Genomic DNA, 19,333 nt, shown 5'->3' with positions numbered 1-19,333 from the left:
ATGGTAAACCATATATTTGCTTCAGCAGGATAGTAATTATTCTCTGGTTTTCAACTGATTCAAGGGGGTATAGGAAAGAACTTTGGTCGCAAAATTACTGAACAGAGCACAACAGGTTTTAAGGTTTGGGGTGGTTATTTTTCATCTATGGGCTGAAGGACATCCTGGCAATATCTCAACTGTTTCCCTGATCCTCCAGCCTCATTTGAATAACATCTATTGCAAGCAGCTCTCATTGTATTCTCATTTTCCATTTGAAAGGGGGAAGCTCTCATGAAGAATGGTGAAATGTGCTAGGCCTGATAGATAAGAGAGCGGAAATTCTCTTGGTACTGTCCTGAAGTCTCCTCAGAGAAGGAACATTGGAAGCAGGACCCCTCCAAAGAGCCCTTGGAGGTGGACATCCCTACCAGAAGATCAGAGGTCCCCATACCAGCTGGCTCGGTTCCTGGCAGGCTCTCAGATTTTCCCTCACCTCTAGAGCAGAGGACATGGTGAGCCATGCAGGAGCTTCAGAGCTACTGCCAAAGGGCCCAGCTACCTGGGTCAATGCCTGGGTGGGAGCCAGGAAGTGATATAGCGTCCCAGTGTGAACTGCTTCATTGCAGAAGCAACAACTTACTTCCAAGCTCCAGTCATTAGTGTTCCTGAGCTGAGGAAATTAGCATCTCCTGAAAATGTCCCCTGCTCAGTGGAGTGTGCAGCAGAAACAGCTCACCAAAAGTGGGGTGCTTCTACTATGCTCTCTTCCCAGCAGGTGGGTTACTGTTGCTTACCAGGAGGGAGAAGTTGGTGGTGTGCAAACTCATTGGAAGGAGTTCTGCCTTGGCTCTGCTGGGACATTTGCATCTCGCTGACTTTCCTGTCACCTCACCTCTGCTAGTAAGTAAGAGTGACCCACCTACCAGGACGAAAGCATAATGAGTCTGTCCCACCTGGTGTGTTGACTTCTCAGTATTCTAAAGCAGGAATATCCAAGCTTTCTTATTTTCTTTGGGCCACTTATTCTCCAATGTGTTGCCCAGATCACAAACTACTTTCATACTGTCGACATTAACAAATGAAGACCATCGCTTATGACTTGAAAACATTAGATTTATGACTGAACTTTGGAAAGACTTTTCAATCGTTTATGTGAATCAAATTTCATAGAGGAACCTCATGCTGTCAGCTGGCAATCCTTGCTTCGAAGGATCTGCTGTTGAATTTATAATCAAGCAAGGAATTGGTCAATACTACATTAGTTCAAACTAAATGCAAGTCAAAGGTGTGGTAAAAGATTAGAGCTCATGGTTCTAAAACAACTATGGTTATGATTATGATCATTATTATTGCATGTTTATACCCCGTCTTTTCTCCTGACAGGCCTGAAGGCAGTTTACAGGGGAAAAACCAAGAATTGCTAAAAACACAGAAAAATCCATCATTAAAATATAATTAAACATTGATAGAATTAAAACTATATACATATATCAAATCTGTTTCAAACATACCAATAATTCCAATAAAAACAGCACAACACCAGCCCTTTAATTAAAAGTAGTCAATTCCAAAAAAGCCTGCTGGAACAAGAAAGCAGGTCTTTTTACACATGATGGCATGCTTCACTTTTTCGAGCCATTAGGACTACAGAGCCTTGAAACAGTGTATGTCAGAACATGTAGCTCAAAGATAACGAATTCACTTTAGCAACAGCGGTGTGGCTGAATATGGGGATAGAAGCAGCTGTGGGACAGCAAGGTTGGCAGTGCTAAAGCTTTTCTCAATTTATGGACTAAAACTGTTGCTCTGTCATTAAAATTTCATCTCTCTCACTGTCACCTCATTCACCATCTGCTCACCAGGTTACCCTATGACAAAGGGGTGGTGCATTTCATTACTAATTTGCTTTTTGTTCAGCGCAGTATTTTCAAGTGGGCCTGCCACTGGAACAGCGAGGGGGGACCATCAATCACATCCTCAGAGGGCTTAATAAAGCTTTTGACTACTTCCATAGCATAGCATGCTCTGGTGGTGCTATAATATATCTGAAAGCTAGGTGCTATTTTAATAACATGCGAGATAACAGAGAAAATGTCTGTGCCAACAAAGAACGCCATTGCATAGCGAGACAATGAATGATTGTATTTATTTGTATTTGAAAACTGGTCATCAGCCTTCCAAATGCAAATCAGCTCCGTGCCCACCATTAGTACAGACAGTTCCCTTTGCAGACCAGTCATGTAGAAATCTGGATTGTGTAGAAATACTCCTTTTTAATTAAGTAATTTTACCATTCTGCTTTCCAATGACTGCTAGCTCTGTCTACAGAAATTGCCAGACTGGGGAGTTCAACAGGCGGAGGAGTTAAATGAGCTGAATATAAGGTGATATATTAAATAGAATCAATATTGAATATATTGATAGAGCCTGTTTGGCCCCCTAGTGTACACCAGAGTGATGAAGCAAGCTAGCTGCTGAATGGGGCTCAGCGACACTTGACACTTCCGTTTGCCCTGCCCCTTCCCCCCATGATTAACCTGCATTTAGCGCTGAATCAGAACAAAGGGCAATTGAGTGTTCTGCAAATTGTCGTTTGTTCTGATTTAGTGCTAAAGAGACGGTTTCTTGGAGGCAAATGGTGGGGCAAAGGCAAAATCGCTCAGACCCATGGTTTCTAGGCACTGAACTGTAGCATTTGGGACACACTATGGGATCCAGTTCAGCAAAAGATGGCTATTCTGAAACAACCACTTTTCATGATAAAAACAAACAAAAAAAATCCTTCCAGTAGCACCTTAAAGACCAACTAAGTTAGTTCTTGGTATGAGCTTTCGTGTGCATGCACACTTCTTCAGATACCATGATAAGTAAGAGGAAAAAGTGACATGAAAGGTGATGGTTTTTTTTTAATCAATCACTTCTTAACAAACCAACAAATGGGGGGGTGTCCACTAATTATTTACTTTGACCATAGCTGTATAACTCCTGGATTTCAAGAACATCTGCATCCCCCTTTTTGGAAACCAAATTAAGCCTCCCCTCTTCTGTTGTTTGAGAGAGATCTGGTCACAGGCAGAAGTTGTAGAACTCTGTTCATGTCCTAAAACAGAGCTAGAATCTTCTGTGTTTCTATTTGCAAAATCTTAATACATTCTGGGTTATGCCTAGCATATGTTAATGTATTAAGGTACAAGACACAGCACCCTGGTTGAAGGCAAGCAGGTCTGGGTCTGTTCAGTGCCTGGATTAAAAATATACATGTAATATTCTTCCTGGGATAAAGTGGTCAGACATTACTTTTTTATTTTGATTTTTTTTAGTGCAAACTGGCCCTATAATCGTGTTCTTTAATAAGTGACACCTGCCCAAGTTTACTATGTCTACTTCAAGACCAGGTATTATTTATTATTTTGCCATGTCATGTCTAGATAACTCATCTCTTATTTTCATTTTCTCTCTCCCTGTTTTTGGATTATGCTATAAAAGGGTCAATAATTCCTCGTCAATGTCTTTTCCGCTAAGGCTGAGGTATAGATTTGAAAATAAGCCCTGTTCTTGTTTTGCACTGATGGATGAATGTCAAATAGTAGCATTGTTGCAAACAACTCTCTAGGTTGACAGTCCCGGTGGAAAAGGGCTGTCATGACAATTTGAGTTCATAATAGATGAGTGCGTGTTTCAGGAAATTTAGAGCAGTCCCATGGTGGGTTCTGAAGGTGAAGATTGAAAATGACAGGACAATCCAGCCAAAGTTAAGCATTATAAAGTCCTCTTGATTTCAGTGGGCATCCCATTGGCATCAGTGAAAAATAAAAATACTTGACTTTGTCTGGATTTTAGCCTATTTTTTAAACTCGGCAAATAGTGGAACAGCAATTAGAAGTATCTCAGCCTGGACTCTTTAAGAAGATGAACATGTGTTTCACTATATCACTGGTATTCATAATTACCTGGTTCAGGTAATAATTCACAATTTTGCTTCATAATTACCTGAGGTCGCCAAGCTTAATTGTATAATGAATTTATCATATTTTGCCTAGGAAGTTCTTCTCTGGCTTCATATGTAACATTACACTTCTGCTGATTCTGTTAGTAAGACTGCTTTGCAGGTCTAGGCACAGAATTTATCAAATATTTGATGAGTGAAACATTTGATTTCTGTGATCAACGTAATGAGACTGCATGACAATGAAACTTGGTACCTTCCCTCTGTTTGAGTCACTTCTATCATTTTATGTGGTTGTTGTCTCCAATCCTGATTTTAGTATTCCCCTTCCTATTTGTTTTGGCAGGGGGTGGGTGGTTCAGTTTCGAAGTGGCTCTCAGCAGTGGCTGTAGCTGTGAGCTACAATTTCCAGGGGACAATGCAACACCCTAATCAAACATGTCCCACCCTTCCATGTCAAGAGAAATTTCTCAGAAAATAAATGAGTCTCTTGATAAGTGGGGGGCAAGGAGATAGTTTATAATTACTATGCGAGTTCTGAATTTGCACATCACTGGGTTCAGTTTTATACATGCAGTGTGAGCCACCTGCTTTGAAAGGACTTGAAAACCATATCTTAGTATTTCCAAGTATGTGTGAAATGAAAATCTGTGTACAGTTGGGTGTTTTGTAGACATTCAAACATGAAAGGCCTTTGCTGAATCAGAAGCTGAGCTACAGTTTTAAACACAAGAGAATTAAAAAAATTAAAACTCACTTTGTCTTTGTTAGAGAGGGATGCTGGACAGCAGAACCACATGACTTTTCAAGTGGTAGCTAACCTGTGTGGTAGGCTTTTTCTAGATTGGATTGCATGTATCATGTACAAATAGTAGCATTTTGAAAAAGAGCAAGCATTTTCTTATTCAAGTGAGAAGCTGAGGCAATCACCTGGAGAAGAAAATGCTACCTGTAATGGTTCTAGGGGTTGCTCGTGCGTAAGCAGGTGTCTATCTCCCCGGCTGGGTGCAAACACCTGGGTGGGTTGTCAAAGTGAACCTTTTCTGCCCGGACAGCCACTCACCCATGGCTGACTCAATCGCTGGCAGAATCGGTCAGTTGGCGTTTCATAAACTTCTTCCAGCAAAGAAGGTCTTTGACGCCTAGTCTTCTCCTACTCTCTCTGCGCGAAAGCCTTCTGCACAAAGAGGGTGTGGGCAACGGAGGACCCCTATTCTCCCCTCTGGTCCCAGGCAAGGAGTCATGAGACCGCCTCGCCGCTTCCCCCATCTGCCCCCCTTCTCCACTGGTGCTACGCTGATTCTCTTCCCCAGAAGATGGGCTGCTTCTCCCGATCCCTGGACGCTCTCTGGAATCCCTCTGGCTTTTGCTCTCTCCCTCCAGCACTGATGGCAGTTCCCTGACACTACCGCATCTTGCTTGTATTATTATTATTATTATTATTATTATTATTATTATTATTATTATTAGTGGCTATCTCTATACATCATGGTACATCATTCTGCTCTGTGGATATGGAGTGCTCTGGAATATGAGTGTACCTCAAAATCAGACAAACCTAGTTTCCACAAAGAGTATGTCTTTTGCATTGTGGTTGCTCAAACAGTTGTGGGATTGGCGAGTATTAATTTTTCAACAGCAGTCATTTGCCAATGTCCTGGCATCAGGGAAGTGGGTCCCTTTCTGCATTTCTTTGTTTGCCTGTTGTCATGAATGCTGGGACCTTCTAGGACCTTCACTTGCCTTGGGATTTGGTCTGTTGGGCCACACTGCGTGAATGGAGAAGTTAGCTAGGGGCACTCTCAGTTTCTTTGCCTAGCCAGGGACTTCAGTAATCATGTAAAGATCTGCCTTCCAAAATAGTTTGCCTGCCATTACTGATCTTCTCCTTAAATAGCACTTGATAAGCTTCTTCTAACGGTTCCCTAGAATGTATTTAAAAACAAGTGCTTTGTGAAAGTTAGTGTGGCACGAAGCCAAGAAGAGGAGTGAGCAACCTGCTGCCCTCCAGATGTTGGTCTAGAACTCTCACCCTCTCTGACCATTGGCTATAATGGGCTGGTGGGAGTTGGAGTCCAACAACATCTGGACAGGTTTTCCACCCCAGCCTCAAATATTGAGCATACATTTGTACGTTTCCTTTTCTTTGTTAAATGAAACTGCAATTAATAATTACAAAAGAATGACTAGCATATTTTATCCTGACAGGCTCATGTCAGAAAGACTTTGCCAGAGGATGACAATCCTACAGGGAATCCCTGAGTGATTACATTGTTATTGCCCTGTAATCTCCTCATTTCTTCCTAGACTCGCTGTTTCTGAGTCGCTTAAGTTCTTGCGTAGAAGGATCAGCTCCAGTTAGATGTGATCCAAACTGAAGTTTTTATAAGGCACATAGATCCCTCCCCCCCGGCATTTAATATTAAAGCAGCTTGATGTTTGTATTAGCTGTGTGGCAGCTCTGTAAAGGGAGCTTTATCTAGGCCTTTTGACAAAATAGAATGCACTTTGGCTCCTAAACAGATGGCTGTGTTGTAAGTATAGACCAAATCAGGTTTTGCCGTGGCTTGGATTTTATTCTGTTATGATACAGTAATCTGGCATTATCTGTTTATCATGCAATCTAGTCACTATAAAGCTAGCAAATATTTAACTCTCCAGGAGTTGGTGTCTTGGATGAAAAGGGGGAGAAATCAACAAAAATGAAGCCCCGAACTCCCTCGTCTTCAATAATTGAGGTGCAGGAAAGAATCCTCTGACTTTTCTCCTTCAGCATCCATATAAGACCATTGATGGTTGCAGTGGGGAGGAATGATCTTCTCAAGATCCATAAATGGAAAAATCTTGTCTTGTTTTACATATAACCCCTATAAAGCCTACCCCTGGCCATCTTCCTGATAAATAATGCCATTTTTCTCTCTCTTAGTAAGCATCTTGAGTTTGCGGAAATTAGGGAGTTTATATGGTGGTGTTTAAAATGACTGTTCCCCCCATAGTCAAAACAAAAAAATTTCCTTCCAGTAGCACCTTAAAGACCAACTAAGTTAGTTCTTGGTATGAGCTTTCGTGTGCATGCACACTTCTTCAGATACACTGAAACAGAAGTTTCCAGACCCTTCTATATAGTGAGAAGGTGGGGAGGGGTATTATCTGTAACTGTTCCCCCCATAGTGTTCCTTCACTGCTGCTTTATCCAAACTTCTGCTGTTTAAAGCCACCACTTTTCTTCTCTCGGTGTGGAAACTGTAGCACACAGAGACTCCCCCCCCCCCAGGGGGACCTTTCTTCAACCGCACAGCAAGTAATTTACTACAGACATGAGTTCCTGTCTTTTTCTTCCTGCTTGCTCTTCCTTCTCACACATCTGCCTCAAGGGCTGAAAATGCATCATTGATGCCCCATGCCGACTATTAATCTATATTTTGCTTATCACTGTTTCAACTGGACAAAATTAACTGCTCTAGGTAGACAGGTGCCTTGCCCCCCCCCCCCCAGTGTTTAACATAGTGACTTTTTCAATAATGTATGTGGGGCCAGGTTACCATCTGGCAGGAAGCAGACATTATTCTCCCTATGATGGCTACTGTTTTCTTTTTCCTCTTAACCTTTCATTTGTTTCCAGAGGCTTATGTTTCAGATTATCCTTGGAGGATTAGTTAACCTTCATCTTTGTTAACCTGGAGAGTCAAGGTGGTGATATACATTTGCATGTTGATCTTCCGTTAGACATGTTTACGTATTTCTCAAAATTCAACAGTGCATCATACTGTTCTCTCTTCTTTCTCTATGCCAATTGTAAAATATTGACAGATTAAAGCCATTATGCCATTTTTGTCTACCTTAAAAAGTTTAACAAGCTAAGCATCCTGGAATCAGACTTTAGGCTAGAAACCCAAGGCACTGGGATAAGTAAAAAATAACAACACTGAAGATGGAAATTGTTTTTCCTCAAGCTTTATGGCCTCCCCCCCCCCCCCGAAACAGCAACTTCACATTTTACATTTTACATTTTACATTTTCAAAGCACTTTCATTTTCATGTGGAAAATAGGAGCCTCCATCCAGAGTGCTGTTCTTGGCTATAATCCCACACCAATTTATTTAGAAGTAAGTTGAACTTTGAGTAGGATTGTTAAGCAAAGCTTTGGACTGAATAGCAAACTTAGTATCTCATCAAATTGCGTTTCCCAAAATACTTATGAAATTCTACTAAGTTTAAGAAACAAAACACTACAGTACAGGGCATACAATTGGTTGTGAGATCCTTTGGAATGCAACTGGAACCTAGAACTATCACCCATGGAGTCTAATGGGGATGCTCGCTTAAGTCTCCCCTATCATATTAAATGTGGGACGCGGGTGGCGCTGTGGGTAAAACCTCAGCGCCTAGGGCTTGCCGATCGCATGGTCAGCGGTTCGAATCCCCGCGGCGGGGTGAGCTCCTGTCGTTCGGTCCCAGCTCCTGCCCACCTAGCAGTTCGAAAGCACCCCTAAGTGCAAGTAGATAAATAGGTACCGCTTTATAGCAGGAAGGTAAACGGCGTTTCCGTGTGCTGCGCTGGTGCTGGCTTGCCAGAGCAGCTTCGTCACGCTGGCCACGTGACCCGGAAGTGTCTCCGGACAGCGCTGGCCCCCGGCCTCTTAAGTGAGATGGGCGCACAACCCTAGAGTCAGACATGACTGGCCCGTATGGGCAGGGGTACCTTTACCTTTATCATTTTAAATATAGTTACAGTATTACCTGTTCTCAAAATTACAAGATACTATTGTTCTCAGTGTGTGCAGATTTGTTTAGACTTGCAATTTCACTTTCCAGTTTTGAGTGCACTAAGTAATTGAAAAAAAATTCTTCCATCTTAAATTAAGTAATCTCCATTACTGATTTCCACAAATCATTTCTTCTGGTAAGATAATCACCCCAAGGCAATACCATAAATTACTTTTATCTAAATATTATCCTGACTTACGCTACAACCCTATACACACTTAGCTGGGAGTAAGTCCTAATGAACTCAGTAGGGATTTAAGCCATACTAGATGTATGATATACGTTTATACATACTAGACACGGGTGGCGCTGTGGTCTAAACCACTGAACCTAGGACTTGCTGATCAGAAGGTCAGCAGTTCAAATCCCCACGATGGGGTGAGCTCCCGTTGCTCGGTCCCTGCTCTTGCCAACTTAGCAGTTTGAAAGCACGCCAGTGCAAGTAGATAAATAAAGTGGGTACCACTCCAGCGGAAAGGTAAGCAGCATTTCCGTGCGCTGCTCTGGTTTAGCCAGAAGCGGCTTAGTCATACGTGCCACATGACCTGGAAAAATAGTCTGCGGACAAACATCAGCTCCCTCAGCCAGTAAAGTGAGATGAGCGCTGAAACCCCAGAGTCATTCGTGACTGGACTTAACTGTCAGGGGTCCTTTACCTTTTTAAATGTATGCTTAATATGAAGCAGATTTACTGTAATATCTTGGTTTTCCTTAACTGGGGAATGGTGGGGTGTTGATACTTTCTGTGAAGATAAGGAAAAGGTGCCTCTCTTCACTCCATCCCTGAGACTGGATTGGATCAGCCACCTTTCATGTCTAAGAGCCATTAAAAAAAACACCTGCTGGTGCCAATCTATAGACATGCTTAGAATTACTCTTTCTGTGGAAGGGTAAATAGATACCTAATTTGTATTTGAATATATTGATTTAATTTAACTGTGTTCAAATTAAAAGTTTCCCAGTTGGAAACCCCACTCCAGTTAAAACATTCTCTGTCTTACTTTCCTGTCTTCCATATATGTAGTGCAGATCCCTTAAAATTAGGGCTTATTAGGTAGAATCATAGAACCGTAGAGTTGGAAGGTACCCCAAAGGTCATCTAGTCAACCCCCCCGAAATGCAGGAATCTTTGAAGTAATGTATCTTGTCCAACAATATAGTCCCTGTCAACTTTTACCTTAATTGCAATCCCAGTACTACATATTTTTTTTTTTTAAAAAAATCCTTCCTAACCACCCACTTTCAGAGCTTATCCACTCTTCTTGTTCTGCTCTTTCCCTGCGGGGAAACCGCAATCGGACAGAAAAGCACTTTGGGTTTTCTCTGGATTGACATTTGCTCTGATTTAGCACTAAAGAGTGGGTTTTCCCTGTGAAAGGAGTGGGGCAAGGGTAAGCTGCTTGGCCCCTTGCTTTCTAGGCACAGGGCAAGTGGAAGTGTGAGTAAGCCCTCTGTGTGGGAGCTTCGCTTATTCCAAAGTCTTTTCTGGGCCACCAATAAGTTATGATGCTAACATTGTCCCACTGCCCTCCTTGGCACCTCCTTACCAAAGCCACATCACCACCAACCGCTTAGTTCCTCTTCATCATTCCATGCAAGCAGAGTTACACCTGCCTGGCTGAGAACATGGCATAGGTCTTGGAAATCTGAGAGGGGAGTTATCAATATGGGCACATAGTCTCCAAGTTACAAAATACCACTAAGATTGTGCACATTTATTAAGACTTATAATGGAGCAGGAGCCACTTGAGTGCTCTCTTGTGCCTTCTCCAAGTGCTGCCGCTGCCGCTGAACAGGTTGCAGTAGCATTAGCACTATATATGAATGTACTCAAGAGATGAATGCAATCAAGAGATGTACTGAAGAGATGGTTACTACAGCACAGACCATTGCAGCCTCTGAGAGATTGGTTACAACTTAAAGGTAGCATCATTTCTCCCAGAAGTCAAGATAACAAACACAAATCATGCATCGTCCCCATTCTTCCCCTCTGTGGTCTCTGCTTTTTGAAGAAGCATGCTAGAAAACTCTTTGACAATGATTTGTCCATCAATTGTTATAGATTTTAATTTAAAACTGGAGGTGGATTGCTGAGTAAATGTGGAAAGTCTAGTGTTGCAGGCAAGCGGACGTAAAAGGCTAGAGCAATTTTACAAGGACTGGTTTATAGAAGCATTTCTTACAAGAAAGGGCAAATTTATACTAGACTTTGCTGATTCCTCTGAGAAGATGCCATGCTAAGGGCCCACCCACACTGCCGTTTATCTCGTTATTTCAAGTGATTTCAAGTCATGGGGCTGAGAAGTTTTATTATTGTTGTTGTTGTTGTTGTTGTTGTTGTTGTTGTTGTTGTTGTTGTTATTATTATTATTATTATTATTATTATTATTATTATTATTATTATTTGCCCCATCACTTTCCCTAGGAAAAACTACTGTTTACTGCTAAATCAGAACAAACATCAATTGGGTTTTCTGCGGAGGGAAGTTTGTTCTGATTCAGCAGTAGACTGGGGAATCTAGTTTCTGGGGAAAGTGGGAGGACAGAAACAAAGAAATGACCCTCTCGTACCCATGACTTGAAATCACGTGAAATCACAGGACAAACAAAAGTGTGGATGGGCCCTAACTTAGGAGGTGGTACAATTACAGCTGTCAGAAGCAGTTTTGCTCTTCCTTTTCTCTAGAACTTCTTCTAGCTAAGCATGTTAATTAGCTATTTGCTGCAGCTCTTGGTATATGAAGCTTCATAGGCCATACATTTGTATCTCCTGAGATTCTGATGACTTTGATCTGTCTCCACACATTCTAACTTCCCCAGAAATGGACATTAGCATTCTCTTAAGAGTGACATTTCATAAGGTTACCTCTGAGCTGTAAGTATTTTGCAAGAGAAGTTTGATTGCAGACTGCAAAAATTAAATCTGAGTAATCAAGTACAGTACTCAATTACTCTGGCACAACAAATTCACTTTAAAAGCAACAATAGTCTTTTTGCAGTTAGGAAAGTGATGAGGAAATTGATGGAAAGACATATCAGTCCTATGCAATCAAAAATCAGGATAATTGTTCATTGTTGTATAATCTTCCTGGAAGGAAATCAGAACAAGTGCTCAGCAAACAGTGAATATCATATAACCTTAAAATAGGATTTGGACAAGCAAATAAGGATGAATGTTTAAGGAGCAGGTCTGTCTGAAGAAGCCATAGGGTAGCTTTTCCTGTATTGCTGTTGTTGTTGTCTTTGCAATGAAATAGTATTTACTGGGATGACTGGAGTCAATTGTTTGAATTAAATATTAGAGCTTGGTGGTGTCACTAAGAGTCAAACTGCCCAAGATGCAGAAGATCTTTGTTTGCATTTGCCAACATTTAAATACAAAAATCTTTGCCACTGGATCTTTGCCACTGGTGCTCAGGGAGGGGACAACTTTACCTCTGTGCTGTTTTCTTGATCTAAATCTTCCACTCCCACATGCTATTAGATCCATAGGGATGGAACTTAGATTTAGAAAACAGCAGAAGGAAAAGATTAAACCACCTATTGCACAGCATATCTACTTCAAATCAGAACCCTAGAAGCTGCTTAAAGGTAAAAATACAACCTTTATCTGAATACAGATCTCCAGTGCTTCATGCAGTTTGCTTTAGGTGCTCCTTTTAATCTTTCTATAGCTAGAGTGCAAAAAATTGCAGAACTATGTGTACACTGGGTTGTGTTTTTAAAGCAGCTGCCTTTCATGCTGAATGATGAATTGCTTTTAAAATCAAGGTGAGTTTCAAAAGCAGTTTCTGATATAGCATGGGGTTAAAATAAATATATTCAAAAACCCCACTGTGTATAAACAAGTTATTGCCCATTCCTGAGTGTTCTAGATTCCAGCCTCTGTCAAATTAAAAATCACAAAAAATCCAAAGAAAGAGAGATCAATGAACTTCAATGATTTCCATGCAGTTTGAGAAGGATTTCCTCTGCAAGCCTGCCAGATTTGAGAGATATATTTTGCAACATTAGTCTTCTTGTCCTAATTTAACAAACCCTGTTTTGCCTTTTTCTCCAAACAGAACCATCACACTAGAGAATCAGTTGGTCATTCTTGCGACATCAGCAGCAGATGCTGGGTGCTACTATGTCCAGGCAGTGAATGAAAAAAATGGAGAGAATAAGACAAGCCCATTTATTTACCTGAGTGTGACAGGTGAGTACTGATTTTGAAAAATGTATTCTGAAAAGGATGACATGTGTACCATGGAGAGACATTTCCCCCCCCCCCCACAAAAAATAGCTTTAGCAGCAGTTTTGGAGGTAGCAGTATTACCTACAAAAAGCAAGACCCTGGAAAGAATTCAGCCTTTCTTTGATTAGCGTATTCTAAGTGTGCATTAAGCAAAGAAGATTCAGTCTTAGGGTTTAAACCTGTCACTTTCCTTGCAGAAAATCATACCAAAAAAACCACACATTTGGGTGCCCTTTTGAATGAAAACTCTTTAATCCATCAGTATTTTTTAAAGCTGGACTTTTGCATTCTTTTCTTTTGTTTGCATTGAAAAGCTTATGCTATTAGTATTTTTCTATGACAACTTCTTAACTGAAGTGATGACCACATCACACACACCCAGCATATACATTCAATATCACTCACTTGAAGCATCTAGATGTGGCTTTTATCATAATTCGTGCCCTAAAGGAAGCATTTGCAATGTGTTGTGGGTTTTCCATGGGAAAGGAACAGGGCAAGGGGAAAATCACTCAGATCCATGCGTGGAAAGTGTGGGTCAAGCAGAAAACCCCTTGGACCTGTGCTTCCTTGTCATGGGGCAAGCAGAAGTATGGACGAGCCCTAATATGCTGATGATTGAGGATGCTATTGCACTATGTTATACCTGCCTCCTAGCAGATCCTTGGGTCCTTTAAACCAGTGCAGTTTCATTTTAAACCTTACCTACAGGAGACATAGATAGTGGGTCTGTGTGATTAGAGGTTTGTGCAAACTATGGCTCAGATAATGAGATAATGGGCATCCTGCTGTATGATCTGAATTAGAACATGTGAAGGTGTGATAGCCAAAAAATTACTAGGCAGGGAATCATCCTTGTTATTTTCACAGATTCCAAAAGATGATGGATCGAAACAGGCATTTTGTGCCAGTTTTATGTTGTTCAGATGTTGTGAAGCAAGTAAGGCAAAATGAAATTGGTTTCCTTATTAATGGGTTAATATAGGTTTTAAAAGGTGTGTTACAGTGTTAGTATAGTGGACACTTTTCTCCTCCTTTTTAAAAAGTACCTTGTACAAGTGAAACTATTCTCAGCAAAGATCACCAAAAGGAAAGGGTTGCATTAAACAGTTTGTATCGCAAAAGAAAAAGAATAGCTTTGAAGGGGTGTTTTTAAATACCTGTTCTAAACAGAAGTCTGTTTATGTTTTCTCTTTGTGAGTTACTGGTATTTTGCTGCTCTTGATTTCATACCATTTCAGATCAACTGCTTGCGTGGTTGGTTTATATCACACACACATTCTGTATTTTTTATGTCCAGCATCTCCTGTTGATTCTTTCTTTTTAGAAAAAAAGATTAATACATATAATTCAAAAGGTAAAATGCTTGCTTTTTGGTGACCAAAGCATCTACTTGCCTAAGGTCTATTTTCTAAAAATAAATTGTTGAGCAGTCCAGTGATAATCGAGAGCAGTTAGTTAAATATGTAAGTGTTTTGCTAAAGAAACGACAGATTGAACTAGGCCTGCTGGTCAGCCGCATAAGAAATGCAGGGTTGCCATGGAAAAAACAATGCCAAGCAGCGCTTATTGGGACCTTGGGAGTGGCATAAGTGTCATGATCCAGCTGTTCTGTGAGATGGGAGTGAGGTGTAGACTTCTCTGCACATTTTAGAATTGTCTATCTTCACAGATTCTATATAGCTATTTCTGGTTGATGTGCTTTTTAAATGGCATAGGATTTGCAAGCCATACTCATATTTTGGATGCAGAACTGAAGTTAGTTTCATACTAACTTATGCAGCTGCTCCTATTACTGCTTATACAGTACCAACCTCCTCATGCCAAAAGGTTGCCATATGCAATTTCCCAGACATAGTTGGTAATCGGCCATCGGAAACAGTGTCCAGGCAGATATCGCTTAAATGTCAGGGAAAATCCAGATAGATGGCAATCCATGTGAGCAGTGTCATTTTGGGCAATTTCCCTTAACAATAGCTCAAAAACTTCAATATAAAAGAAATCACAAGCCCACGTTTAGATGACACAATAACCAAAACCATGACTAAACTTCCAATAGTGCAGCAGTAGCAGAATGAGAGGGAGAAGCAAGCAGGCATGACCGGCTCTCTCTGGGAGCTTGAGCGTTCACGCTAAACCATGGTTTGGCTCAATGTTAGGGATGAACTAAGCTACTGTCACATAATGAGGAGCCAAACCCAGAAAACCTTGCAGCTTTTGGCACAGACTTCTTCTCTTACATTACAAAATGGGTTTGATAATTACGTTCCCCTCCACCTTGCTAAGTTGCCTGAAAAATCTTGAATAAAAGGTGCCGTGTCTCTCATTTTTTCCCCCCTGGCAGCAGAGGAAAAACAGCTATACTTAGAATTTAATGACATTCATTTATAAAGCAGGCTTTAATGGTCTGTATTACATAACCACTAATGCACTCTGCAGCTCATTTTCTGATCTTAATTAACATTTGGGAATAGTCAGTCTGTGGCCATGTGAATAAAACATTTGCAACACACCGTAGACTACAAAGAATGGCATGGACATATAGCGAAGAAAACAAAATGAAGAGGGGGGAAATAAAAGTGGGATTTGAAGTCCACACAGGTGGTCTTTTGACTAATAGGGGTGGGGGTGGGGAGATAATGATTTAGAGAATAACAGGAGAAACTGAAATCTGAGGCCTTTTTTTTTGCCAATGAAAAGGTCATAATCTTGATAAGAACTGCTTTGATGATATTTGAGTACTGGAGTGGCTGAAATGCTTTTAAGGTGTTAACCTATATATTTTTTAAAAGAAAACAATATAATGGTGTGTGCCTTGAGATTGAAACTGAGAAGAAAGAAAACAATAAATGTACTAAACTCAACAGACATGAATAAAACTGAACAGGAATAATAGAATTGTAGAAGTGTAGAGTTGAAAGGGACCCAGAGGTTCATCTAGTCCAGCCCCCTGTGAAGCAGGAATCTCAACTAAAAAATCCCTGGCTGATGGCCATCTAACCTCTGCTTTGGAAGCTCTAATGAAGCAGAGTCCGTCCCACTGTTGACCAGCTCTTAACAGTGTGTTCATTTCAGTCCATTGAGCCTGCAAAAGAGTGGGCTTTGTCCAGGAGGGGCAAGGAGGGCGGGGGAGAGAAGCAACAACAGGATATCGTGGGCTTATGCGCATATGTGCAGGAAGACAAGAACCCCCCTCAAAAAAGCAATAGAAAATGAAGGCATGTGCAACTGTGGCACAATGTGGTGGAAAGGTACAGAAAGGGTAGGTAAGAAGAAAGGAAAGTGAAACAGCAAAACAATGTGATGGACAGGATATACTGTGCGTTTTCAGGGACACCCCTTGAAATAGTGCAGAGTAAGGTGTGGTCAGGATTCCAGTCAAAACTTGTGGTGGTACTAGTCTGCACAGTGATAAGCAGAAGGAAACAAGGCATGAACAAAATAATAATAATAATAATAATAAATAATAATAAAATTTTATTTATATCCTGCCCTCCCCAGCCAAAGCCGGGCTCAGAGCGGCTAACAGCATAGGTCCCCAGTGTGCATAGGCCCCCAGATGAATTTACAAGCCAGGAAAAAAACCAAGACTTGTCGCCCAAATCACCCCGTAGGGGATGGACAACAAGGGCGTTGGCTCCTGGGGGCTGAGGCACTGTGCCCTCCCCCCAATCTTTTTTTGAGGGGGCTCCCTCAATGTTCAGAGGGCCCTGTGTGCAATGTCACATCATGTTGGGTCCCCTCAATCCTCAATCCTGGCCCCTCTGATGGACAATTATGTCTAGAGCAAAATTCAGAGCCTGATATGTATCTCTTAACCAATATACGGTATCCCATCTTTAGAAGTGTTAACAACGTGACATTATATCTCTGTGCATCTTCAAACACTTTGTGAAAAGACACAAGAAGTGTAGATTGAGTAAATGGCTGAAAAAGCAAGTTTGCAAAAGGTGAGCATTTGTAAGTGTTTTTGGAAGGTTGTATTCCTGTTGCAACACTAATCATCTGAAACTGCAATTCAGGTCTTTGCTTCTGGAATTCCTTGTTCAAGTTATGAAATATAGAGGTGCCTGTCACTTTAGTAGATGTATTAGTAAATTAGATATTCTCGAGCCCAATTCATAATGTTAGGAGATACAATGTGTTTGCAGGCTTTGACGTCTTCCCTCCAAGCTTTCAGTGCCAGCTTTGAAAAACGCAAAATAAGATTGATGAAATTTTTAAAAACCTTGCCAGCCTGTGGTTCTGAAGAGTCAAAAGATAATAAAGCCAATTATTATTTAACGAAGATAAATCGTCCTCCCAAGCACTGCAAATGTAAAGGAAGGAACCCATTGTCCTGTTGATAAGATTAAAGTAGTGAGGGGGCTGAAATTTAATTCTTGGTTTGGTTATATTGTAATTAATTTGAAATATAAGGATGTCATGTTGGCCTAGCCAGTTTCCATTTGTAGTAACAAGGTGTTTTGTCCCAGGGCATCAGAGGTGCCCAGATTGCATTAAATAGCTCCTTCCTCAAATTTGTCTAGTGATTCAGTTAGCCTTATTTATAATACAAACTCTAGAAGGAGGTAATATTAAGGGTTCTATGGTGCTACATTTAAGTACCCAAAATAATATCCTACATCATTTGTGGTATTTCCCCTTTTATAGGGAAGTTTTTAATATTTGATGTTTTATTGTGTTTTAAATATTTTGTTGGGAGCCACCTAGAGTGGCTGGGGCAACCCAGTCCAGTGGGCAGCATACAAATAATAAAAAATGTTATTATTATGGTGCCAACTGCATTCCTATTCATCAGAAATTATACTTACCCAAACATTTTGAATGCCTCTACCATGTCATTGAGAGCCAGTGTGGTGTAGTGGTTAAGAGCGGTAGTCTCGTAATCTGGAGAACAAGGTTCGCGTCTCCACTCCTCCACATGCAGCTGCTGGGTGACCTTGGGCCAGTCACTCTTCTTTGAAGCCTCTCAGCCCCACTCACCTCACAGAGTGTTTGTTGTGGGGGAGGAAGGGAAAGGAGAATGTTAGCCGCTTTGAGACTCCTTAAAGGGAGTGAAAGGCAGGATATCAAATCCAAACTCCTCCTCCTCTTCTTCTTCTTCTTCTTCTTCTTCTTCTTCTTCTTCTTCTTCTTCATTCGAATAAATTATTCTGAACCATTTATCAAATATATTTATATCCCTTCTCATAAAAAAACCTTAATGGGGTGTGGTTAGTGCATGGAGGAAGCAAACCATGACCCTAATGTTGCCTTATGAGAGCCAGTGTGGTGTAGTGGTTAAGAGCGGTAGTCTCGTAATCTGGAGAACCGGGTTCGAGTCTCCGCTCCTCCACATGCAGCTGCTGGGTGACCTTGGGCCAGTCACACTTCTCTGAAGTCTCTCAGCCCCACTCACCTCACAGAGTGTTTGTTGTGGGGGAGGAAGGGAAAGGAGAATGTTAGCCGCTTTGAGACTCCTTCTGGTAGTGATAAAGCGGCATATCAAATCCAAATCCAAATTCTTCTTATGTCTGAGCCAGGGACTGCGGTTTGTTTTGTTCCAGCAAACTACAGCCAGTAGAACCAGAAGAGAAACCATGGGAGTAAACCAAACCCTAGTCCAGACCTAATGTTAAGCAAGAGGTGATGGTTTGCTTCCTCCCTCCCTCTCTCCAGGAGTGGAGAGATTTTTTCCCCTGTGCTGGAGTTTGTGGTTTACCATGATTTGTGGCCACAGCCATTTTGGGCAACATGTGCATGGATCTAGAAAGGGCAATCCTAAACAGTGGTGTCACACCAGAAAAGGCCCATTCTTCAGCCTCCCCATCCCAATCTCAATAAGCAAATGAACCTGAACCCCAGGTGATCTCAGGGCACAGGGCAGATTCATGTGTTATCTATTGTTTTAACAGAATGTTTTACCGCCCTTTGAAACACTCGCCTTTTAAGAACTAGTCCCAAGTTGCTGTCCTACTTTAGCAATCTCCCCTCTGCTCATTTACAATCCCCCCTCCCTCTGTACAGTCTTCCTTTCATCACTATTGTGAAGATAAACTTATTGTTTGGTGTTTTCAACTGAGGAAGTAAATCTTGCTAAACAATAATTTACCATCAAGGTGTGCTCAAAAGTGGAGGGAATGGCAGGTGAGGAGAAAAGATTTCACTTTGAGGTTTTAATGGGGAGGCAGACTCAGCAGATGTTGAGGCTACAGATGGAGTGTCTGAAACATATTGTTGCATTAATTTTTGATGGGGAATTCCAGCAGCTAAGATGTAGGGAGTGGGAAGAAAACAAAGCAAGGCAGGCCAAATCCTCCATGTAACAGACTTTGCATTGCCAGGGTCAGGCTTAGACCAGCTGTATCATCCTGTCAAACTGCTTTTAGTTCATGCTGGGTTGCGGGGCTGCAGATTTT

At 41.3% G+C, this 19,333-nt stretch overlaps 1 protein-coding gene across 6 annotated transcripts in view; it reads left to right on the top strand.

The window, feature by feature from the left end:
* The window catches only part of SDK1 (sidekick cell adhesion molecule 1), a 597,718-nt gene that overhangs the window by 245,785 nt on the left and 332,600 nt on the right, over positions 1-19,333 (top strand). For all 6 annotated transcript variants that reach the window (XM_081889040.1, XM_081889039.1, XM_081889043.1 and 3 more), the window contains exon 6: positions 12,760-12,893. In XM_081889040.1, the coding sequence (XP_081745166.1) occupies positions 12,760-12,893 (134 nt within the window). The remainder of the gene's footprint in view (positions 1-12,759; positions 12,894-19,333) is intronic.

This window comes from Podarcis melisellensis (genome assembly GCF_964234715.1).
Source record: "Podarcis melisellensis genome assembly, chromosome: 14".
In the NCBI taxonomy this organism is placed as follows: Eukaryota; Metazoa; Chordata; class Lepidosauria; order Squamata; family Lacertidae; genus Podarcis; species Podarcis melisellensis.
Note: the sequence above shows the minus strand (reverse complement) of the source record. Positions and strands in the feature narration are given on the sequence as shown.